Consider the following 26,382-nt stretch of genomic DNA (forward strand, 5'->3'; position numbering starts at 1 on the left):
CCTATCCTCGAGCGAGCGTCAGGACTGCCCGCTTTGACTTAGTGTTAGATCCCCTGATCTAACACCACTCGACTTTTTTCTTTGGGGATTCGTAAAGGACTACGTATACCAAACACCTGTGACGAGCGTTGAAGATTTACGACAAAGAATCATCGAAGCATGTCGCCGGGTGACTCCAGAAATGGTTCGGGGAGCATTTCACAATATGCAACATCGTGCATATTTGTGCATTGCATCAGAAGGTGGCATTTTTGAAAACATTTTGTAGAAGTCATTAAAAAACATTTGTCACTTGGGCTAATTATGATTGTGTTTATTTTTCGAAATCTTATAACTGAAATGCATGTTACCTACAATTCGTTAAAGGCTATTGCCTGCTAGTACAACTTTATTTTTCCCCCGACCTCCAAACTCAGTGAAAAATAGGTCTTTCGACTATGCCCTACAACTTTTCTATTGAAACATTTTGCGTGACACCTACCGGTGAAAAAATAAATTTTCCAAAACGGCACAAAATCGTTCGATTTTTCTGAAATTTAGTAACCAAAGCCTTCCATACCTAACAAATAAACCCTGAAAATGTCAGAACCCTAGCATAAATAAATTTTGAGAAAAATGGCCTGATCGAGCAAATTGAGACACCCTGTATTGTAGACGTTCCATTCGCACGAACAAATTTAAAACTAAAATAAATTTTCTGTACTGGCGCGAACCTATACAATAATATTAAATTAAATTATGCGTATTAAATAAAACTGTATAAATTCAGCTCTCTTGTCTGTATAACAACACTTTTTGTAACTTTTTTGATATTTGACTTTTCCTTTAAAACTCGAAAAAAATTAACATAAAATATTAATATTAAAATGTTTTTTACCAATTAAAACCAAAAAATCTCTTTAAAAAAAGCATGGAATTTTCTCGGTTTCACCTACGAAATTTTTTTAAAAATTTAAAATCAAGAAATGGGTAATTTGGACCACATTTAAGTAAATTTCATAAACTTTTGGTAAATTGGAAAATTTTTGGGCTAAAATTGTAACAACTTTTGGGTAAAATAAGGAAAGTGTTTTTAGTGGTCCAAAACATTTTCGGTTGCCATGGCAAATCAAATGAGTAGGGCAACGCCAACGTCTCCTTTTGGAAAATTTCATTGAAGCCATTAATTAGGGTGGCCGGGTTACAATGCGTAGGAGGGTGGTGACAAGCCCTGCATACCACGCGTTCAAGCCAACAGCTCCCTACACTAACTATTACCGTTAACCTCTACAAGTTTGCTATGACGTATTCCTACTAGGCTATGAGCAACGACCCAATAGGCTGTGCTGTGCTGAAAGACGGACATTTATTATTTGCATGTAGCTTGATAGTAATTTCAATATACATGACGTAGCTGAGAGCCAAAGTCAAGCCAGTAGAGATACCTGACTTTTGAAAGAATTTAAAAAAAATACGTTAACACTTGACTAGTAACTTACTGTTTCTAAATATGTTTAACCTTCTTTCCGAGTACTTTAATTTTCAGTTGACCATAATTGTAAATATAAAATGAAAACTTGTTTTCCTCAAATTGAGGTTTTCATATTTTCTTGACTTTAGCTCTCAAGTAGTGGGGATTCGTCTTCTACAATATCCTTCACGAAAAGAAAGTGAAAGTGAAAATGACAATTTTTGTTTATTCGCGCTGTTGGATAGCGTATTACAGTGTTTTTTCAATATTATTACCATTGATATGGTAAAACCTTAAACCATTTTATTCCGTCACTGTCTCTTGCGCAATCGTTTCTTGAAAATCTTCAGACGTGACTTGCACTTCGTAGTAGACTTGCTTTCCCCTGTACCAGCTGAAGCTGTTATCGAACACTAACGAATCTAGATAAATATTTCGATTGAGATGAGTTTTCGTTTAAAGAAAGGTGCTATAACGCTAGCAGGAAAAGTCAAGCTTCTGTCATTACTAACTCGTGGAACGAAAGTCTAGTGTCTACAAAGTAGTAGAAAATTCCAAATTCCCATCTAACTGCGAGCTGCATAGAACTATCGTCGGGGTGATTGGTAGGATTTTCTATACTGTTGTGCCACGGGTGAGTAAAGATGGAAGCTTCTCTTACAAAAATGACTTGATCTATATTTGTATCCAACTGGAATCGAGATCGATCAAAATGTTTTTGGTATCAAATAATTATTTATTCAATCGGAGTAAAGTAAATTTTTATGTATTGAAATTAGCAGGAATCCATACCTCTACTTGGAATGCTTATCGCGGCAGATTTTCATATCGATCTGACGTTTTTTTGACGTCACTATGTTAACTTAACAAACGACTACGTAAGAGGGGAGCGCGCGCAGAAGGGATTTTTTGTCTCCTAGGCCACGCCAAAGCCGTCAGAGAGATCTTACCATACGTGATACGGCAGGATAAGCATTCCAAATAGAGGTATGGATATCTGTAATTAGATATAACCTAAGACCATTTACACCTGGACTACAATGCCAACGTTATAACTCCGATTTCAGAGTGTCCGCTACAAAACACCACCAAGTGGAGAAATTCCGCGAAAGTAATCCACAAACATGCAGCAACCCCCCTTTTTTGATCCCCCTTCTTTAACAGGCGAACGGTTCGCGCTCTCTTCCGCTGTTTTAAGTGTTTTTTCTCGGACTCTGGGCTCCTCTTCATTTCTAGCGGGGGTCTAAATAAATTTTCGGTGGTCTGCAACTTCTCGGCCGTTAAGTGGTTAAGCCTAGGGCCCTAGGCAACAATAATGCCGGCTATTCGGTGCTCTTATTATGGTGCATGCAAAAACGATAAGCGGTATATTCAAGACAATATTAAGTTAATTAAGTTTACCAGTGTAAAACTGGAACGTGCCGAATGTGATAAGTGCGTCAAGGCTTGTGGTATGTTAGACCTTACAATGAAAGATTTGGAGAGTCGATACTCGAACAACCAGCCTAAACGATTTTACGTGTGCTCGTCGCATTAATAATTAATTCATAATTAAACATACCTTCAACAAGTTCCCAAAACGTTTTAGTTGGAATTTCAATAAACTTTGCCTTGTGGTTTCCACTTAAGCTTTGACGCCGTACATAACGGCCGAAAATTGGTCAGGACTCGCGGGGCGACCGAGTAAAATGTCGCCGTGTGTCGGGAGAGGAGGGCGACGCTATGAACGAAAGGAGCGCGAAGTGAACGCGTTTTTTTAGCCCGAATTCTCTTGTGGACGATAGTTGCCTCTAAATAACGATGGTGGCATTGGGGTAGCGGCGACACTAGCCTAAAAACAACGCCTACCTTCAGTGCAGTCCAGGTGTAAATGGTCTTAGATATAACACATTTTTGGATCTAAATTTCGATCAAAATCAAATTTCAGATATAAAGTTTTGAAACAAACTGAATCCGCAATTTCCGTAATAGTGAGCTTTTCCTGCTGGGGTTATACTCCCTTTAAAGGAGGCGGAAACGCGTCGACTTACATATTCCGGGTTCTTGGCATTTGAGTTCCCCCTTTTCGGGTTCAATGGCGCAATTGTATCTCTGAACGGGCAGGACGCTGACCGTACCTCGGTTGATCCCAAAACCAATGTCGTGGTCTTCGGTCCAAAACGACCAGCTCAATGTTAAGCCCGCCTCCGGAACGTCGACGTCCAAGGCGAAAGTATCGCGTCTGCCAATTGCAATCGTGTGCAAGTCGGTGTCGTTCAACATGGCGCGGTTGGAGCAAGTGTAGTACGACTGTGGTATTTTACCACCAATTATAATCTGAGATGGGGAAAAAATCACCATTTTATTCACTGTGTAGTGTTATCAAAAGTGACATAATACGAAAAGTGTGTCAATAGAAGCGTTTTTGCAATGAACGTTGCACGTGAAGTAAAAGTGACATATTTACGAAAAAGTGTGTCAATAGTAGCGTTTTTGAAATGAAAGTTGCAAGCGAAGTAAAAGTGACATATTTACGAAAAGTGTGTCAATAGAAGCGTTTTTGAAATGAACGTTGCACGCGAAGTAATAGTTACATATTTACGAAAAGTGTGTCAATAGTAGCGTTTTGGAAATGCACGTTGCACGCGAAGTAAAAGTTGGGCATGTAGGAGGGAGGGAATCAAGTTCAAAAGAAGAAATAGTGTCGCCTGGTGAGAGCTTCGAGGACTAAGGAAGCATTGGAGAAGTCTAGCAGGTGTTTTGATATTTTGCCATTGAGCGGAATAGCTACCGCCATCTATCTACGTCTCAATACAAAACGTGAAAGAACAAATCCGAAAGTTGGTCCATTCTAGTCTAATCTTCTATGCGGTCTATCTTGATAACATCATTCAGTTAGATATTTGCATATGAAGGTAACTTAGTTTAAAAAACGTTCATTTTTAGCAATCATTACAATTTAGATACGGTTCTTTAGTTGTGAGAAGGCTTAGGACACCTACTACAACCTTGTTATTTTTCATAACCGGAACTGGCACCAGAAAAACATGAACCGAAATTATCAACGACCTCCTTTTTATTGGGGGTCAATTTCCCCGTGCGATAGGGGAGGGTTAAATAGCGAGGCCTGGTTAATTTTCCGCTTCCCGCGACTACATTGAAAATTTCGAATGCACCACGGGTAACTAGACCGCCATCTAGTGAGGCTAAGATAAATTATTTCATCGAAGAAAATCGTGAGCAACGTGGTCTGCAAACCTAGGCTTAGCCGTGTTTTGTTTTTGATAGAGGTCAGTGGAACTGAGGAAGGCGGTAGCTGGAGCAGCTGTCCCAGCCTAGCTGAATATTATTATCTACAGTCATGGGTGTATATGAATAAATTAATGGTGTTACTTTAGTTAGAACTATGTTTAGGACCAACAATTATTAGCCAGTGGCATCAGTGGCGTTGTCGGAAATACGTCAAGGGAAGGGTCGAAGTATGTGAATGTTTAGAGGTGGGCCCAGAAGGGGTTGAAAATTTAGTACAGTCAAATGTATGCCCAAGGGGGGTTTGGACACGGAAACCACCCCCTTGTCTACGCCACTGCGTGCCATCACTTAACTGAAGGTCACCCGATTCGGTGGTAAATCTATGGCCTTCCTTATTACGGAGGTTTTGAGTTATTTTGCCCCTCCAGTTCTCAAACGTTACTACGCACCGGAAAAGTCTCAAGATTGTCACCCATAGTGTCGGATTTTCCATAGTAATAAGTGCACTTAAGAACAGGGCTTCAATTTCGGCCTCAACCTCCTCGTAGTATAAAGGTGGGGTCTCGTAAGGATTTCACCCTCCTTTACATTAATTTGGGGCCTTCAAAGCTATCCTAGCACCGGGCTTCCAGTTGGTTTAATCTGACACTGGTTTCACCCCTCCACCAAAAGGGTGACGTAAGTGTGGGGTTTTGTTGCCCACATTGACCCATTGTCACCTCCGAACAATGAATGAACTAGAGCTCGGGGAACAGATAGCTAAGGTATCCGGAGGCACCCCACGAGACCGTTTAGGGGGCCCCGTATATTCAGTGGCGTTACTAAGGGACGAGTGGAGACTTCCTTCATTATGAAGCCCCTTGAAGCCGCCCCCCCCCCCTCCCCACAATTCGGGGTCTGCATGGTCATAATTAACGACACTGACATTAACCTCCTAAATTTCGATTAATCTTAAAAATTTCGGTTAACTGTTTATTTATGGATATTATTCACGGCTATAAAACGATTTAATATGCAAATTTAAATAAGTTTTTATTCGGATAATTTTTGGCTATCCGAACTAGAGATTTAGGGCAATTACAATCCTCGTACATTTACGAGGAAGTGGGCGAAAATGGTGTGCAGAGACAATAGGCTCGTAACTTTACGAGTGACTTTCGCTCGTAAAGTTACGAGTGCTCTGGAGGTCTCGTAAAGACGTAAACGACGCGAAATATTGATAACAAAAATGGCGGAGTTTGTCGCTCTGATCGCGATGCGAAGAGCTGAGGAAATTAATCGAGGAATACACGTTGTTGAACCAGTTGGAAATGATAGGATTTATCACGAGAGACCAAACCCTTTGGTCAGACAGAGTTTTTAGCAAATTATCGACTTCCGTAAAGGGTACTCATTAAACTTTTGGAAGAGCTAAGGCCCGACCTTGACCATGAAACATTGAGACCAGTATCTGCAGCTTCAAAGGTAGGAATATATTTTTTTTATCTCTATGCAAAATTTTTTAACTACTATTATGTGCTTTAACACTGGTTATATGACAAACACTTTTTTTAACTTTTTGTACAACCTTTTGGTGCCTAGCTGATTATTATTATTTATTATTATTATATTTTAATCCAACTATTTCATACTCAAAACTGATATTTTATCTAGGCTTAGTTTTTGAGTAGTAAATGAGTAAGAAAAGCGATCGGGCATAGGTTGAAGAAAATATCTGGGAAGGAAGTTACCTCACCCCTTTCGTGAGCTAGGGTGCAAAACAAAACCAGAGAAAATTTGTTGTATAGGGTCAGTTTTTGGGAGATGTACCATCGGAGGTTAAAAAGTTTGCATAGGGCAAATAACTGACTGTAAAACATTGTAAAATAATTTTGTCTTTTAACATTTTCCCACGTTGTGTTGCTCTTTAATGCTCATATGTTGCCACTTCTAATCATTGTTATTTTCTATAGATACTCATTTGCATGCTTTTTTACGCGACTGGAAGTATACAGTGGATGACGGCCAATGATCATCGCCACATGGTGGAGAGATCCACAGTATCAAGGATCATTGAGTGAATACGGAGGCAATTTGCTGTATGCCCCAGATATAAGGTTTGCAAATTTGTATTCGCTTGTGTCATCTTGTACAATTTCTACCTGAACGAGGGTGTTGAAATGCTCGAGGCAATGGTAGAAGAACGAGATGGCCCAAGCGAACAGGACGTTAAGTTACGATAATTTATAAAACGTTTCTGCACCGGGCCCTTATTCTAAAAACCATGATCTCCAGAATGAACATAGCGAAAATTTGGGGATTGAAAATGTTTATTCTAAAATTCCTAGATGCCGCTCTTTGGAGAACCGCCTCTCAACTTTTTCCAAGGAAATCGTTTTATTTAGTATTTACTTTGTAGTTAATATTATTTAAATTTTCTGAAAACAGGCTTGTAATTGTAAGCTTCGTAAATAGTATCTCATTGGGATTCAAAGTCTCTTTTTTAGAGGGCAATGGCTGACCATTTCGCCAGGAAGGTATCTCTGAATGAAAACGCGTATTTGGTTCTTACCTTGGATGAACAGAAAGGATTTTTATCGATTTCGTCAACCATGTCTCCACCCCAATGGACTGGCAACTGGTTCGTCTCCACTATTTCGAGTACTTTGGCCTTCCATGAACTATCTGCGCGTAGTTAAATTTCATTAGTTAACTGTTAGTTAGCTGTGTTTCAAAACAAAAGTATCGAAAACATAAATAGTGTCTAGTTAGAAGGTGTTGGAATACTTGAATTTTCCCGCCCTAAGCGGCCCTATATTCTGAAACGTGGTTTCTTGTCTTTTGTTTTATTCTCTCTCTCGACCTCCTCGACCCATGGACTTTGAATCCCGATACATGTATAACTATACTCTTATGTTTTTGTTACATTTCGTTGCGTATTAAAGGAAATATAACCTCAGGTATTTGGTGTGGAACACCAACGCTTGCAGCTCTGGCCGCTCTTGCCTTTGGCTTTAAAAATGTTTGGCGCCACTGTACAGGGACATTTGAAAAATTGAAGGGGTCTTCCGTAAAGATTGCTTTGCAGGTTATATTCCCTTTAATAGGCAGTTCTCTTTATAAACGTTAACCGTGTAGATGTGCTATTCATTTTTAGCTAAGTTTAATTTGTAAATCTTCACAGAAGGAACCACGGCTATTGACTGCATTGCAAAGACTGATAAAATTAGCGAATAAGTAGATTAGTCCATTATGAAAAGGAATAAAAAAGCTACACCCTAAACAAATTTGAAAAAACTTAAAAACTTACTAAGGGGCTATTCACAAATTACGTAACGCAGAAAAACCACTTTTTGGACTCCCCCCTCCCCCTCGTAACAAAAAGTAACAAATGTAAAGACCCCTCTTCTTAAATTACGTAACAAATATCGAACCCCCCCCCCCCTTAAATTATTATAGTACGTAACAACTAATATGCTGGTAATAAAGTACAATAAGACCAGGTACTAAATTTTACTAATCGTTCTCGCACTTTTGTCCATCCCGAGCGTGGGAAAATAGGCGAAACTGTAGATCAAGGTCATATGAAATTATTTTAAACGTGGGTAAACCAATGAAAATGCTTATGTTTTTAATAATTGCGACTTTTTCTGAAAGTTATGAAAATTTTATTCTACGATATTAAAAATAAGATGTGTTACGTAACATTTTAGTGAACCCTCCCCCCCCCCACGTAACAATTCGTAACGCTTGCACAAACCCCTCCTCCCCCCCTACCGCGTTACGTAATTTGTGAACAGCCCCTAATAGCTCGTACCGATACGTCTTCGAGCAAACATAAAAATGCGAAACTCGGGCCAAATAGGTCTTCGAGTTAAAAACTTCATTAAATTAAATTAAATAGCCCGAAATTCCAACGGTAGACCGGTTTCGTCCTATTTGGCACTTATTGTGATTAAGCCTTGGCTACGGTGTTAAGGGCTCGCGGCGGAGATTTTTCCCGCGTGGTTCTAAGTTTAAAAACGTTCACGCACGGCTTGCGCACATTCATAATGCATTTCGCAAAATTTATTTCAGAAATACATAGTTGAGGAGGTAGCCACTAGGAGGTGCAGATTTTGAATACCTACCTCTTAATAACGGGTATGTGATCGTCAAATATTTGGCCTAGACCTTTGCTTATGGGGACCTTATGATAAGCTTATGGCCTAGTCCTTAATCCGGCACTGCGTACGATGACCATTTACCTTTTCCATATAGAACGAATTTGCTTCTGGTTTCTTCGCAGAGAAAAGGTTTAATCATAGCGTAGAAGATTCTAAAAATTCTTGATACTGAAATTAATAGAAAAAATAAATACGCTTTACTATGCCAAGAATGTATTTATTTCTACTTTAGGAGAGTGACTATGTGAAGACGAACTTTCCCAGTCATTAGGGGGGAAGCAAACACGTCCCAGTTGCGCGCTTCAATCGCCTCGGAAGACATTGTTTAAGGAAACCAATGGCATACCGGCTGATTTAATTTTTATAGAGCATGAGGAGGACTGGTAGCCACTTTGTAAATTAGAATTATCTAGTGTTGTAAGTCGGAAAATTTTCCGCGGAAAAGGACCGAGGTCTCTTTTCCGGAAAATTTTCCGTATTTTTCCGAAAAAAAATAAAAAAAAGTTTTCATTCCATGATTAGTCTAATATATTGTTTAAAAATTTAAATAAAGCGGTATTTTCGCCTAATTTTTTCGAATAATAAAGTAAAACTAAACCTCTAGACTAGTTTAAACTGATTAACAATGTAACACTATTAATGTTTTGTAGTATGTTTACTGATATTAGACATTTTATATCGACAAAAGTTAAAAACATTAAAAACCTTTAAAAAGTAATTGGTGTTTCAATTTTTTATTTTTCTGATTTTCTGGAACATTTTCCGCATTTTAACTTTCCGGAAAATTAACAACTCTAGAATTATCCTTAAGCATAAATAAATACATTCGTCCAATTTATATATCGCGTTGTTATTTCTCAACAGATAATAGCGTAACGAAGAGCACCGTACCGTTTATAACTAAGACTACTTTCACCACTTCGGGATAGTTGGCTTCAAACATTTTAATGAACTCAATCACTAGATCGTATACTGAAACCAGAAACAACTTTAAGTACAAAACAAGATGTCACGGACTTTGATTACACTGAGTTTTGAGTATGTCTCGCATTTAACATCCTAAGACTAATTATTAACAAAGGAGCGTTTTCTCAAACTCCCTGTACTTGATTATAATAGGTGTTTTCGTAAATCCGCCGCTTCACTTTTTACTGTTGGGAGTACTGCCAACCGAGGCATTTTTTAGTTGGCCGCAATAGCCGTTTTTGTTTTCGGTTTCGTCTAAAGTGTCGCCTGCTAAAGTTTATGTTTTTTTACCTAGACCGTTTCGATCGTTTCGCCATATTTTTAGGTTAAATTGTTATTTAATAAACTAGAAAACTATTTGTTAAACATTTGAAACTTATTTTAAGGGTTCAAGATAAGATAAATTGCTTTTGTTGTATATCTAAAGGTATGTACCATATGCAAACTTTTGATAGTGCCATTATTTCCGATAGGCCTTGTCCTACGTAAAGAAAATCTTAAAACTACACGACCAAAAATATAAAATATATTAAAACATACCTAGGAATATTTTCATTTATGGAATCCATAACCCACCTAACACTTAGCCAACATATAAAATAAATACTAAAATACTAAATAGGACCACAATTGTTATTTTCTCAAAGGCCGCTGCTGTTTCACTATCACCCAGTGTACCTGAAGCAGACGCCAAATTCGAACAAAACAACGCATAATTCGTTTCTATGACGTTTTTGTGACGTCGACCCCAACAGTAAAACAAGTTCGTCGGTGGGGAAAACAATTTGCTTATTCAGCTATTAGCCTGATAAGCATTAACAGCCTAAACGTACCTTTCCCACCAGGAAAATCCATTACAACGATAGGTCAATCACCCTGTCGATCCATTAACTAAATAAGTGCATTTAAAATTTACCAAATACGCAGAAATGTATATCTTAATAGGAGCCATATTCCGATCACCGAAATTTTTATTTGGTTATCAATGGTTTGTATTTCCCTGTAGTTTGACGCATTACTCACCATTTAAACCCTAACGGTTGAAGGGTTATGTCCAGAACCGTGCCTACACTGTGCGTGAAACTATTACCGTGCACCTAACCGAATAATTCAGATCACGGACAAATAATTAAGCCAGGCGCCCACTGCTCTTCGTAACGTCTCCGTCCTACCTTTCACAAGCCTTTGCTTCGTAAGGGAGACAATGCCTTGTGGAAGCATGGACACTGTATCTCTAACCGGACGGGAAAAGCTGTAGCTTCGACCTTACAAAATCACCTGCCGCCGCCACCGTCTCTCTGTAAAGGGGGGAGGTTCTACAATTTTGAAAGTTTCGGGCTGTCAAGGCCATATAATTGTCACGTGGTCGGGAAAACGTTCCGTTTGAAATGGGGGTTTACATTCTTTCGAATGACCTTGACGGCCCTGCGAATCGAGTACGGCCGACTATTTCAGCTAATACGAAGTAGGACGCAAACGGACAGTGAGGGGGTACCTCTTTTAGGCTGCTTTTCCCGTCCGGTTAGAGATACAGTGTCCATGGTGGAAGGCAGGACGGCTACGAAACGGAGAGCCAGTGGGCGCCTAGCCTAAAGCGGAATACGGTACACCAGCGGGTCGGCATTCGTGAATTCAAAGCATTCTTTTGTTTGAACCCAAAATGATGCCAATCAATCAATCGAATTTTTGTGGTGGGTGGCTGGTCACCTATAGTCGAAAGCATGTTTGTTGGTCCCCTAAGAAAAGGCATCAATTTTCTCTGCTCACAATACACATGTCACTCTATATTAATTCGACATACCCGGTGGATAAGCCTTTGAGAATTGTAAAACAGAACAACCCCGTGTGTTTCTCTACGAATACATTTACCAAAACATTCAAAAAGCTCATCTGACCTGGTTTGTATATCCAATCTTTGAATCGGAAATTGTCCATGTCTACGATGGCACTCTGACTGCTAATTACTTTGCCATGCTGAAATCAGATACAATTACATACACGTATATAAGGTTACGTTTTTTTTATTCGTATTCAGACGAGCCAACCTTTCTGAGGAAATTTAATACCCTAGGCACCACCTAGTCATCTAGCGATTTTATAAGCCTTTATATCAGGTGGCCGGGTTACAATGCGGAGGAGGTGGATGGCAAGCCCTTCATGCCACGCTTCAATATCGCCTTACACTCACTATTACCGTTAACCTCAACAAGTTTTTATGGAAAAAGCAAATCGAAGAATCAAGGGAAAACCCCTTTAACTTGCAATCTCAACCGCATCCGCAGAAGGAGTCGTTCCTAGATTTCACCCAGTGCTACAAATTGGGCGAAAGTGCAAACTACTCCGCCACCCCAATGTCTCCGTTGGGCCAAGCGGCAGGTAGTTTAATATAGAAATAATTCTTGGAAATTTGGATTTTTTAAATAGCTTTATTATTAGGTCATATTTAATAGATAGATGCAATCTTGGAAAAATGACCATAATAGTGACCCTTTCGGAGATAGAGTCGCGAGAAACTTGACCCACCCACACCACTATGTTGAAAATGCTTTTTTCACCCGCAATAAAACGATGTTTCACGTATCATTAACAAGGAGACTACCCGAGGTGCTTATCACAGATTTTGTTGAAACTCGGGGGTTAGGTAGGCCTTATGGTAGTATGAAAATTGCCAAAGGGAAAAGTTGCAATGGGCTTTAGTTTTCCCATGGCAACTGAAAATGTTTTTGATCTCTCAAAACCAAAAAACTCCATTTAAAAAAGCATGGGATTTTCTCGGTTTCACAGGGTACTTAATTACTTGAAAAATTTGAATAAATTAAATTTTCAAAACTTACCCAAAAAGATGAATTTGACCTATTTTGGGTAAAATTGATCAATTATTTTGGCTAAAATTGATCAATTTTGGTTAAATTTTAACAAAATTTGGGTAACCGAGAAAATCCCATGCTTTTTTAAATGGAGAGATCAAAAACATTTTCGGTTGCCATAGGAAAACTAAAGCCCATTGCAACTTTTCCCTTTGGCAATTTTCATTCTACCATAAGGTCTAAATAACCCCCGAGTTTCAACAAAATCGGTGATAACCACCTCGGGTAGTCTCCTTGTAAGTAGGACTGACATCATATTCGTGCAAAAGTATTATTTAGGATAATGTCAGCTCAACCTATTTCTATCATCATTGCAAGTGGGGCTTGCATCTTATTCATCGAAGAATTAAGTATGGTTCCAGATATCTACTAAACGTTTTGTCAGCTTTCGGATTTTGCACTTTCTACGAAGAATCTAGAATGTTCGAAACTTAAGCCTAAAAAACATAGTGTCTAGTTTCTTCTCGAAATTTGTGTTTGACAATGCAGATGTCAACATAAACACTGTCGACGGATTCAACACTTTTCACGCAATGGAGGGAATACAATGCGTAACTCCTTCAACTTCTGTTTCGTCGGGAGAAAGAATCGTTCGATTATCAAAGTTTCCCAGCGCCCCAAACATTGCAGAATTTGGGGGAAAATTTATCTATTAAAGAGGACCTACTAATAAAGCGATTAAAAAAATTCCAGATTTCCAAGATTCTGATACATAACCTACATGTTGGAATAGCACTAGCAATATTATTTATAGTCTATAATCTGACGCGATTTTCTCGCCCGTAGACATACGTTCTAAAACGCCTCACTCGGCGGCGCTGGAGTGGAGAAAATTTCAATTTTTGATGACGTAGCTCACTCGTCACTCTTACCCCCGCCAGGTCTCGGTATTTCTCAATATCTTATTTCATTATTAAATATATTTAATAAGTAATAATTAATAATAGTAATCAGCTAGGCTAATACCCAAGGCAACGCCCTAGGCCCAAGTTTATTATGGTAAAATAATAAGTATAATAAGTTTAATAATCAGCTAGGCTAATACCCAAGGCACCACCTTAGGCCTAAGTCAACAAGCTACTTTTAAAACCATTAATTCAGGTGGCTGGGTTACGATGCGTAAGAGGGTGGTGACAAGTCCTTCAAGCCACGTGAGCCAACAGCTCCCTACACTAACTAATTAGCTCACTCGTCACTCTTACCCCCCCCCCCCGATCCCAGTTCATTCCCCTCAGTGCAACAAGCTCCCACTGAACACCTTTCTGACGCACTTTTGGGTCTTGTGTTGCTTTTGCTAAAATTGTTTGTGCGACCATGGACACTGTATCTCTAACCGGGCGAGAAAATCTGTAGCTTCCCCAATACACTCTCTGTAAAGGGGGGGAGGCTCAAGAATTTTGTTTCGGGCTGTCAAGGCCATATACTTCGTCACGTGGTCGACAAAACGTTCCGTTTGAAATGGGGTTTTCTTTACGAACCTTGGGGGTTTACATTCTTTCGAATGACCTTGACGGCCCTGCGAATCGAGTACGGCTGACTATTTCAGCTGGGGTTCGTTCAGTAACGCTCATCAAAAACATCGCTGAGTAATCGATGCCAACATTTTGTTACTGTACGATTTTTCACGTTTCCAATTTGACGTCACGATAGGCATCCGATGCTCATCAAAAAAACCATCTCGGCGAGAAGGTTTTTTTGATGACCTGACGTCAAACGCGTCGGTGTTAACATTTATAGCCGCCATCTTTAAAAACAGCGCTGACTAAAATAACACCGTTCAGTAACTTCCTACGTCACTATGACGATGGGCGGTCATCAAGCAAACATCAAGTAAAAACTGATTTTTCCCAGATTTGCGTTACTGAACGTACCCCTAATACGAAGTAGGACGCAAACGGACAGTGAAGGGGTACCTCTTTTAGGCTGCTTTTCCCGTTCGGTTAGAGATACAGTGTCCATGGTGCGACTTTGTTCCCTACAAATTTTTGACTATAATAGAAAATTTACTTAGTTATGTTTACGAGAACGAAATAAATAATTAAAAATCGAACACTATAACTAAAACATTGTGCTCTACCATGGGCTGGCGACGGCCCTGGTTGACCCGGTCTTAAAAATTTAGTGACGAGTGCGAAATTTTCTGGCCGGCAACTTAGGCCAGAATAACAACTCCAGCGTTGACAAGGCTTCAAAATTCTGATGTTAGCCTAGTTACCGGAAGCTACTAGATTTAAAGTACCCTAAAGTGGTATTTTCCCTTGCTGTAACCCAGGAGCAACAACCACAGTACCCCACACAAGGAGAACGCAACCCGTCAAAAGTCGTACATTTTCTCGCGTACAGTTTTCATTGGTTAGACGTTTATCGCCTGCTGCCGTCGGAAGGGGAAAATTCAGAAATTGTCTTCCCCCTTTCCGTAAATGAAATTTTTACACAACACTACGTTAGCGTGATTAAAAGCTATCTACGTTCTCCTTGTGTTTGTTGCTCCTAGCTGTAACTATGTGCCAAGGAAATATACTAGCAAAGGGCCACTAGAGTCAAACTCGAACCTTTTGGGTCAGCATAAGCTTCATTTTTTCTGTGTATTCGAAATTGTAGATGTAGTATTTCATGATTTCTTTGGGATCGGCCGAGGAATGCATCCCGATGATGTCGTAGTTCCCTATCATGAAAATGTACAGCGGACATCCTCCTTTGTCTTCGCCGCTAACTCCGGCTGTGACGTATTTCAGCATCAACTGTAAATAACATTTTCGAGATGAACACGCCAAAGTCAAGACTACCGGAAGTATTTACTATATTTCTTCCGAGATAAGTATACATCTCCCCTGTAGCACATGAAGTCGTTTTAGGGTCGGGGTACGGTCGAAAAGTCGCTTTATAGTCGACGACCAAATGCCGATCTAAAACCGTAAATCCTTTTTTTGGGACTATTTATTGTCGGTATGCCGACCATTATCCGACTTAAAATAGACCTTATATTTAATTATTACCCCTGTGGCACAAAGAGTCGATTTAAGGTCGCGCTTTGCCAATTAATCGCTCAAAACTGTGAAACTTTGGCGATTTAATAAAACAAATTGAAATATTTTTAAAATAACTTCCTTTCTGTATTATATTTTTTCGAAAAAGATTATATATTCAATCTGAGAATGTTTCCTTATTCAAAATATCTCAGCTCAAGTAGGTTACATTCGTATAGCTAAATATGTTAGTCTAAGATATTATTAATGAAGATTTATTCGTTACTTTTACCAAGCCCAAAGAAACTCTATAACTCTGTACTCTAGATTCAAGAGCTTTCCGATTGACGGAAATAAACTCGTTGTTTCACTCCCGTTCATGGGGCTTGACCAACTACATGCATGTATATAGCTGTTTATATAGCTATATTTACGGTTATATTTGGTCATTTTCAGTCACTATCAAAAAGTAAGTCGTTTCGACGTGATTATACAGTACATTCTAAGTCGGGATGACGTCATTTCGGAGTCGGTTCTTAGGTCTATTATAAAGGCGGTAAAGAGTCGACGTTTTGTAGGCGGCCGACGGTTGGCCGACCCTTTTACCCCTAGGACATTTGGACCCTAAATCCAAAGTTCGGCCGACCGTTGGCCGACTTTAGTGTTTAGTACCTTTTGCCGACGTCGGCTCGACTCTAATTTGCCCAAAAATTAAAACGTGATCCAACGTACTTTGAGAAGAACGATCCACGCCCGAAGTTAGATTAAAATATCAAGGCTAACAAAAATTAAAACTTGATATTCTATCAGATATTCTAACATGTTTTTCTTAACAGCATCGTCGGCAGAATAAATTTAGATAAAGGCTAATACTTTTTCTGGATTATGGAAACCTAATCAGTGACAGTTTCAGCAATAGACTGTGTTATCGAAAGAGTTGGTACAATTTAAAATAATGGGCTTCCAAAGGTTCTAAAAATTAGCGTACAAAGTTTCTATTAAGTAGCATTCAAATTATCTAATATGTAGCCTCCAAGGGTTGTAATAAGCTGGCTTGTTTCATTTTTGAGTGAAGCAGAGTACACGACGAACAAATACGTTTCGTAAACAAAAGCACAACCAACCTACGTTTTAGTCATACTATACTATATTATTTAACATATTGTCACTTAATCAAACCCGTAGCCAGGGCTGGGGTATTTCATTATAATAATAGCTTTAAGCCTTGTCTCAAATGAATAGATCATACTTCATTCGTTCTAGTTTGAGATAAAAAATTTATTCACAATTTTAAATTATAAAGCTCCATCAAGGAGAAAACTAATAGGGTTTAATGAAATTAATTTGCAAGGTCACCTTCTAAATACTTTTCTGTTCTAACAAAATCGCTTATTTTTGTAACCGCTTCGAATGCATATTCTGCTAAAGTACTGGGTTTTTTCTAATTGCAATTACCGGTTCTATTACTATTGTTTAACTTAAGGTCATCATGTATTCATTTTCGACTCTACGAAGCTTACATTGTACACGACAATCACACGATGGGTTGATCACTTAGATTTTGGCTGTACACCGATTAAGCTGAGTACGCCGTGATTACTCAAAGAGTACGCGCAGTAAGATTACGCTTAGTACACAGATTACGGCGAGATTACCTAATATTTATGGAAAGCACGTACACTGAGTGATAAGCCCGTCTTTTCGACGCAGACTTGGAAATAGCGGGAGTCCTGGGGCCAAGGGCTCATAAAAAAAAGGGGCCCTTAAATTAAATCATTCGAAAGGGGGTTGCGGGCCACCGGGGCCCCCAAAATTATTAGAAAATAGTTATAAAAAAACTTCATGGAAACTCTGGAAAATATTTTTTATGATGTCTCAGAAACCCTGAACTTTAGCGTTAAAGATAACGTTTTAAAATCAATAAATGTTTGCGTAAGTAACGTAACCTATTTTTGTTCTCGTATTTTACCTCCTTTTTTTAAAATGTTTCCCCCCATTTCACCTCCCCCCATTGTATCCAGTGGCCCTCAATCAGGGGCGGATTAACCCTTTCGGCGCCTTTAGGCACAGAAAAATTTGGCGCCCCTTGGAATTGGTCAGCTAAGGAGGGGCGTATCGGTTTATAATAAATAAATATATATATTTTTTAGTTTCCCCAAACCTTTTCGGAGTTATTTTGATTAGGGGCAAGCCAAGTACATGGACAGTGGGGCTTTATCAGAGTTTTGGCGCCCCTAGAAAAATGGCGCCCTAGGCACGTGCCTACTTTGCCTCAATAAAAATAAACTTAAGGGGGGTCGGGAGTCCGATAGGGCCCCCGTTAAAAATATCACTATTTCCAAGTCTGTTTCGACATGAGTTTCCCATCCCTCGTCCATGGATTAATCCATGACTCGTCCAAATCAACAGAAATTCCAGTCTTTCGTTTAAGGTATTGTGACGTATGCCACAGCTAGACTTCAAAATAGGCACAGTCCGGGGTTTATTGACTCTCAAAACAAATGCTGGAACCAGGGTTGGACACGGTGTTTACCGTGTTTGAATGCTAACATAAATGCTCTGACTACTAAAATTAATCGAAATCTGGGGCTCACTAGTCAATTTGACTGGTGAAAAATTTACCTAAATGTTCATAAATTATGGCGACTATGGCGTATCATAAATTAATCATTCATCAATTCCATTTTATTTAAAGAAAAATCACGTCATGTAACTCAAGTGATAATAAACTCATTTTTAATTCTGACGGGTAAAGCAAAATGTTGGCTGTCCTTCATGTATTTATACCCCCATTTCCCCCCCCCCCCACTAGTCAGTGACTACTAAAATAAATTAAGATAGGAGGCTCACTAGTCAGGCTGACTACTAAAAAAATATCCTAATGTCCAACCCTGGCAGGAACCCTGGAAATAACGTTTTAATATTGGCCCAGGGGTTACAAAGAACCTCAATTTAATGAGAAACGTTTATAGAAAATTTCCAAATATATTTTTAACTTTTATAATTTTTCTTCTTTAAATATTTTATTAAATTTTCATCTCCCTTTTAACTCCAATACGGTTTAAAAGTGTTCTTTATAATATCTCATCCGACAATGAATTAATTGACAAAAAAAACAATCGTTGTCTTCATATGGCATGATGGCTACTTGGCTAGATCATTAAGCCTTTCTTACATTAGAAAGGTATTTTAGGCTATCTAGCATAACTTAAGATAATTGGATAAAACAGGGCACACGACGAGGCGATTTTCTGTTTGAACGATTCTATCGAAATCAATTTTAAGCTTATTTTATCTTCATGTTATTTGCATCTTCAATATCAAAATAAATTGTGTAGAAACACTGTATTCGAGCCCCAGAGCCCCCACCGGATCGCCGCCACTGACAAGGAGAGTACCCGAGGTGTTTATTGCCGATTTTGTTCAAAGTCGGGCGTAATGTAGACCTATATGAGATATGAAATTTCCCAAAAGGAGACGTTGCACTACCCATTCGTTTTGCTATAGCAACCGAAAATGTTTTTGATCACTCAAAACAATAAAATCTCCATTTAAAAAAGCATGGGGTTTTCTCGGTTTCACAGGGTCCTAGCTACAAAAAGTTTGAAAATTTTTGAAAATCACGAAATGTGTAATTTGGACCACATTTAGGTAAATTTCATCAAGTTTGGGTAAATTAAAACATTTTTAGGGTAAATTTGTAACAAACTTTGGGTAAAATAAGGGAAAAATCTTATTTTGGTTGTAAGTGGTCAAAAACATTTTCGGTTGCCATGGCAAATCTAATGGGTAGTGCAACGTCTCCTTTTGGGAAATTTCATATCTCATATAGGTCCACATTACGGCCGACTTTGAACTAAATCGGCAATAAATACCTCGGGTACTCTCCTTGTGAGTCACAATCCAATTTAGAAAGATTATATATAGTTTTCAACACTAACTTCTGTCGGTTGAAACTCCTCATACATGTAATCCACTCGCCATTCCTCCCTCCATTTCAAATGCTGCAATATTTCAAAAAATACATCAGTAGAAACAAGAAACTAAGTAAGTGTACACTAGGAAATGTTTAAGGGTCCATTGGCACCGCACTGACAAGTAGACATCCCGAAGTGTAACTCGCCGATTTTGTTCAAACTCGGCGGATTGGTAGACCTTCATGAATCATGAAAAATCCTAAAGGGAATTTATTCAATGGGCAACCGTTTTGCCATGGGAACGTAAAATGTTTATCACAACATAAAATATAAAATTTTCCCATTGAAAATAACATGGGATTTTGACCTCAATTTGATCAAAAGTTGATCAATTTTGATTTTTTTTATCAATTTTTTTTAATATTTTTGGCATTTTCGAAATTTTGGAATTTTATCAAATTTTTCACAGGGAGGGTCCTAGGAATACGTCAGAATCCAATGTTATTTTCAATGACAAAATTTCCATTTGTTGTTGTCAAAAACATTTTTCGTTGCCATGGCAAAACGGTTGCCCATTGAATAAATTCCCTTTAGGATTTTTCAAGTTACAGGAAGGTCTACCAATCCCCAAAATTTGAACAACATCGGCGGGTTACACTTCGGGATGTCTCCTTGTGAGAAACGGGCGGGCTTAATCTAACGTCGAATGGAAGAAGTCACGCGTGTTTCCAAATTCATTGGTTTGTTGCCGTTGCTAAGATAACGCACCGGGGAAATAAAATAATCTTACCAGAAAATTAATTTAAGACACCCCTTAAAATCACGTATTTAGAACTGGTGCAAAAAAGACCACAGAAAGTAAGTGAACTCGAGACATGGATTAAAGTCAAGCTGGCGCCAAGTCTAGCTTAGCACGTCACAAGAAAAACCTCCGTTGTAAACCACGCCCGTTTTTATGAGAACCATCGGGACCATTATAGTATACACAAATATGGTATTGTGGCACTGCTGAATTGTCGCAGTGTTAAACGACACTGAATTAATTACTCTTATCAGAAGTGCATAATATAGCTCTGAAAGACAATTAATTCACGAATGTGATTTACTTTCGCTCTTTCTTAAAAACATTGTGTCATGTTATTTTCGACTTTGCTTACCGCTCTTAGCATGTTTTCTGCGGCTGTGATATCCCATTTTCGAGCTGCAAGAAAGCACACGATTATTAAAAAATTAAGTATCCAAGGTGTCATTTAGTCAAATTAACATATCCAAGGTATTAAAACAAAGTATACCATTGCAGACTAGGTACGTAAGTATGTATGAAAATTGCCTTCATTTAGGCTGTGTATGAAGATTGCCTTTATTTAGGCTGTGTATGAATATTGCCCCTTTTAGAGTATGTATGACGATTGCCCTGCTTTTAGATTATGTGCTAAGATTGCCCTGCTTCTAGACTATGAATGAAAATCCCCCCTCCCCCTATAAACATTGTATGAAAATTGCTTTCAATTAGGCAATGTGTGAAGATTGCCCACATTTAGATTATGGATGACGATTGCCCACCTTTAGACTGGATGAAGATTGCCCACCTTTTGACTTTGGATGAAGATTGCCCACCTTTAAACTATGGATGAAGATTTCCCATATTAAGACTATGGATGAAGATTGCCCACCTTTAAACTATGGATGAAGATTGCCCACCTTTTGACTTTGGATGAAGATTGCCCACCTTTATACTATGGATGAAGATTTCCCACCTTTAGACTATGGATGAAGATTGCTTTCATTTAGGCTATGTCTGTATATTTCCCCCTATAGACTATGGATGAAGATATATTTTATGTCCTCTTTGTCATTGTGAGTGCTGCAAGGAGCCATGCCAGCAAAGATAAATATATACCTCGTACTCTAGACTCGAAATCACTGCCTCGCGCGTAATCAAAAGCGCGTATCCACTTGCTTCCGAAACTCCGAAAATGGTGATAAACTATAACAGCCGACGGAGTTGATTTTTTTGGAGTACTGGAAGTGGGTTATAGCTTCGTTACAAAACTGTCAATCGGAAAGCTCTCTGCTTTCGAATCTAGGATAAATTTTTTACAAAGTTGCGTATTTTTAGATATATATTTTTTTGGGTATAACGTCAATTCTACGTCACTAAACTACGTCCGTAGACTCAGTACGGTAATATTTCGACAAACGGTCACGTTTGTGATATAATATTATACTTATAGCATTATGGTAGGTATAAACAACAATCACTCTATCAAGAATGTATTTATTTCTATTGAGAGAGAATGATTGTTAGAATAGCCCCTCACGCTCCAAACGTTACCTATATTTCCCCCTGAAAAAAAATCATTGGTTCCTTAAAAGTGAGGTCATCATTTTTTCATTTCAATTTGACCATGATGCTCGTGGATAGTCTTACTTTAAATAAATATAATTTGGGCTCTATTTATTGGCCAAACTAATAAGCAATCCATTAGAGTACTGACCTCGAAGCCACTTGACGAGAAAGAAGTCATTGTGCTTTGGCTGCAGGACCTCCTGAGTTCGTTTTCGCAACTACAAGAATTTAAAATTTTCAATAAAGACGAACAACCTTTTGAAGGAGCTCGGGATCCCTCAATTTAGCACTGTCTGCCTTAAGAAAATCCATTTTGACATTGTCCCCTCTTTAGAAAATCTCATTCTACATTTCCCCCTCTATAGAAAATCCCATTCAACATCGTCCCCTCTATATAAAATGCATATCAAAACTGTCATGTCTGTATAGAATACCATTCACCATTGTCACCCCTACAAAAAATCCCATACAACATTGTCCCCTCTCTAGAAAGTAACCTTCAATATTGCTCCCTCTATAGAAAGTACCCTTCAACATTGTCTCCTCTATAGAACACCCCTTCAACCTTGCCCCCTCTGTAGAAAATTGCATTCAAAATTCTTCCCTCTATAGAATATCCCTTTCAACACTGTCCCCTTTAGAAAATCGTGCTAATCATTGTTACGAAAATATACAATTTCGAGTATTTGAAAAAAACTCACGTACCTGTTCAATTTTCGTCTGTTGTTTTTGTGGTAAATCTTTAACGTATTTCGCTTGTATGTCCTTCACTTCAACCGTGGGTTCGTACGTCCAGATCGCCTTGTCGAAATTCATTGTTAAATGTTATAGTTCAATGTAGTTACAAAACTCGTCCCTTAGAATGACTATACCAGAATAGAAGCAACGCCGTATAGTACTACGGCTACAACATTTATCTCTTTTTTACCTCTCCGACTAAACCTTTTTATCTAAGAGAGGTATTACAATCGGCGTGTCTGTTTGTGTGTCTGTCTGTCTGGAGTGCGACGTTTCGGGGCAAAGTGTAGTCACTAGGTTCGCAGTTTCTTGAAATTATGGTGAGGGTTTTTCCAAAAACCGTCCTTTTTGTCATTGGGTGTCGTATGTTTTTGTGTATTGTGATTGTGCTTGAAGTAAAGTGACGTACGCTGTGCTCGAAATGCACCAGAACGCCGTTCCGTTCCTTAAAGGTTTTTCCTAACATCGTTCTTGTTCGTAAAGATTATTTCTTATTACACAGCTCCCGCTTTTCAGGATAATCGGAAGCTTAGAAAGGTTCGTGAATATATCCATTTCGAGAACTGAACGTATGTTGGGGTGTTTGTGACAGTGTGTGTTGTGCGGTGATGTTGGTTAGAATGATTGTGCGTGATTCGAATGTACTAGTCACTGACTTTAGGGACGGACCGAGTGCTAAGTGTTACGTTAAACATCTTAGCATTTAAATGGCAGGTTTTCACGTTATCTGTTTTATTATCAATTTGCGATCGCGTCGGGCGTGATTTGAACCCGTGCGCTCCTGCGCGGCAGGCGAGTGTTCTACCATAGATCCACCGACACTTAATACGATTCACTGAAAATTGGAAATTCAGTTTACGAAAAGCGTATAATAATAGGGTTTTATGTTTCGGTTCTTATTAAAATATAACGAGATTTCATGTTCGATTTAAATTATTGCGTAGAAGAAGTTTAAATGTGGTGGCTTGTCTATTGAATAAAAACAAAACCTCTGATTGGGCCCTCCTTCTTAGCAGAACCACCAACACATTTTACGCGCCAACGATATTTAGGACCACAGCTTTGGCGAAAGTCCGTTTTCCTATACGCTTTTATAAACTTATTAACGTCAATTTCTTTTATAATATTTTTAATTTTTATAAATAAAATTAAAATTAAAATTAATTAATTAATTTAATATAAAATACGGTCGTGGTGAGGAATCGAAACTAGGTCATACTTTTAACAGGTGGATTGTTTACCGCTAAGCTAACGACTTAAATAAAGCTTATCACAGGAAAACTCTTACGAGGAGAGGTATATTTTGGCTTGCCAACTTGTTTATACTGATATTTTGGCTTGTTTATCGACCAAAAACAGGCCCAATTTTCTTTTCGAAATTGGATATTAGGAACCGATTTTTGTTACTAGATAGCGGTTACGAATTCAACTTCAAGTACTGGTACTATTTAACAACCGTAGGCTGACTTTTATCAAGAATGTATTCAGCTTTACAGAGAATATTTGCGGCAGCAACCTCTTCGCCACATTATTCCAGGAAGAAAAAACCACGCCTCTCTTCGTTTACTCGAGCAATATTCGCAGGGTTTCTCTCAATGTAGGCGTAGAATATCTGTCTAGAATCATCATAAAAAGATGGGTAGAGTCGCAGCTTCGTATTCTCTGTTAACCCCAATACATACTTGTCATAGCTGATCTTTGATAATAAACGCTTAAATAAAACCTGTTCAACGATTTCCCTAGAAGTAGTAATACAGAGAGCCAGGACATACTTGTAAAAGCGTTATATTTTAAAGAGAGTGTTGCTTAACATTTCAATATAGAAGGGCCCTTTCAATTTCGCATGCGCTTTCTTTAAACACAAAATGCGCGGGCGCTATCACCTTTAGCCTTACAAATAAAACTAACATAAACATGTGACTCTTCTATTCAGTGACTCGCGCACATGCGCGTAGGGGGGAAATTAAAAGAGAGTTGCATTTATTGAAGTGTCTATTGATGTATTCCCTCATTCAAAGTTTCAATTTATTTTCAAACATGAGTTACAAAATGAGGTAACAAAGTTTTATATTCCGTTCTATAAAACAAATTCTTCGTTAAGACTATAACTATTAATAAAATAGTGATTAATTTAATAATAATATAATTTAACATATTTTTAATTCGCATGGAGTTACGCGTGTTACTATAGTTAATGGTACTTTACGAAGCAAATTTCAAAAGCCTGGGAATTCAGTACAGAGGGGACAGACAAATTCATGAAGTAAGTTTAAATTTTTTAAACATTTCGAAGGCTGCTCCCCCTCATTCAAAAAAGTCTTAAGAATTTTTACTGATACAGAAATTGTTACCGGAAGCTAATATAAAATTGTCGTGTACAATATTTAAACTAGAGTTGTAAGTCGGAAAATTTTTCGCGGAAAATATACCCGAGGCCTTTTATCCCGATTTTTTTTCGTATTTTTCCGAAAAAAATTTAAAAAAGTTTTAATTCCATGATTAGTCTAATATATTGTTTGCAAATTTAAATAAAGCGGTATTTTCACCTATTTTTTTTCTAATCTGAAAGTAAAACTAAACCTCTAGACTAGCTTTTAACTGATTAACAATGTAACACTATGTTTTGTAGTTTACTGTTATTAGACTTTATTTTGATAAAAAGTTAAAAACATTAAAAACCCTTGAAAAGTAATTTATGTTTCAATTTTTTATTTTTCAGAAAATTTTCTGGAAATTTTTCCGCATTTTATTGTTCCGGAAAATTAACAACACTAATTTAAACTAAAGGCTACAGCTAAGTTAGCCAAAAATTAAGAATTGCTTACTCGAGAAGCTAAATAAAAGATTGTAGTTTACAATATTTAAACGAAAGCTAAGTTAGCCAATAATGTAGAATTGCTTAGCCGAGAAGCTAAATATAATATTCTAATCTTTGACATTTATAGTTTTAAAAGTCATGGTTTTGTATAATATTAAAAATTACTTAAAGAGACACGATACTTCATGACTAAATTTTTTTCTTTTATTAAAAGAAATTTAAAATTATTTTGGCGAGCTTTCGGGCCGTAGCCCCCTTTTCAAGCGACGTTAAAATTTACAACAACAAGTATCGTGCCTCTTAAAGTTATTTTTAATATAATATTCTAGTAATCTAGTTAACAATAAATAAACTCGAACTAACAAGGAGACTACCCGAGGTGTAACACACCGATTTTGATCAAACTCGGATGTTTGGTAGACCTTCATGTAACTTGAAAAACACTGAAGGGAAATGTCTCCATAGGCAACCGTTTTGCCATGGCAACCAAAAATGTTTTTAACAACACGAAATGAAAATTTTCCTACTGAATATAACATGGGAATCTGACCAATTTTAAGGGTACCCCCTGTAAAAATTTTAATCAAATTCGAACTTTTTCATTATTTTTATATTTACATTTTCTATTTTTAGCATTTTCAAAAAATTTATCAGATTCCCATGTTATTTTCAATGGGAAAATTTCCATTTTGTGTTGTCAAAAACATTTTTGGTTGCCATGGCATAACGGTTGCCTATGGAGACATTTCCCTTCAGATTTTTTCAAGTTACATGAAGGTCTACCAAACCCCCGAGTTTGATCAAAATCGGTGTGTTACACCTCGGGTAGTCTCCTTGTAAGTTAAGCAAAACGCCAAGGATTCGTAATTTTAACTGGGATATCCTAAGTATAGTTTTCGTATCGACTACTAAATTTCAGTATTGTTACCCCTGA

At 38.0% G+C, this 26,382-nt stretch overlaps 1 protein-coding gene across 1 annotated transcript; it reads right to left on the reverse strand.

The window, feature by feature from the left end:
- Window positions 1–1,683: 1,683 nt before the first annotated feature.
- On the reverse strand, window positions 1,684–22,759 carry LOC149957650 (SEC14-like protein 2). The gene is made up of 11 exons (XM_090164868.1): window positions 22,598–22,759; window positions 22,041–22,110; window positions 20,700–20,743; window positions 19,567–19,629; window positions 15,212–15,400; window positions 11,688–11,766; window positions 9,718–9,798; window positions 8,908–8,994; window positions 7,233–7,345; window positions 3,481–3,766; window positions 1,684–1,872 (listed from the first exon to the last, which is right to left on the reverse strand). Exons 1-11 carry the CDS (start codon window positions 22,706–22,708, stop codon window positions 1,754–1,756), a joined length of 1,242 nt encoding a protein of 413 aa, XP_090020994.1. The 5' UTR covers window positions 22,709–22,759; the 3' UTR covers window positions 1,684–1,753.
- Between the last annotated feature and the right edge of the window lie 3,623 nt (window positions 22,760–26,382).

This window comes from Leiobunum rupestre, chromosome 2, assembly GCF_980474605.1.
Source record: "Leiobunum rupestre chromosome 2, qqLeiRupe1.1.hap1, whole genome shotgun sequence".
NCBI classification, from domain to species: domain Eukaryota; kingdom Metazoa; phylum Arthropoda; class Arachnida; order Opiliones; family Sclerosomatidae; genus Leiobunum; species Leiobunum rupestre.

What these genes read in the sequence shown, in the direction of transcription:
- LOC149957650 (XM_090164868.1), bottom strand. Translation starts at nt 22,708, where the DNA reads ATGAATTTCGACAAGGCGATCTGGACGTACGAACCCACGGTTGAAGTG. An exon ending in TCTCGTCAAGTGGCTTCGAG is followed by an intron (nt 20,744 to 22,040) that starts GTCAGTACTCTA and finishes GCTTTCTTGCAG; the next exon opens with CTCGAAAATGGGATATCACA. An exon ending in AGTAGTCTTAGTTATAAACG is followed by an intron (nt 8,995 to 9,717) that starts GTACGGTGCTCT and finishes TATTAATTTCAG; the next exon opens with TATCAAGAATTTTTAGAATC.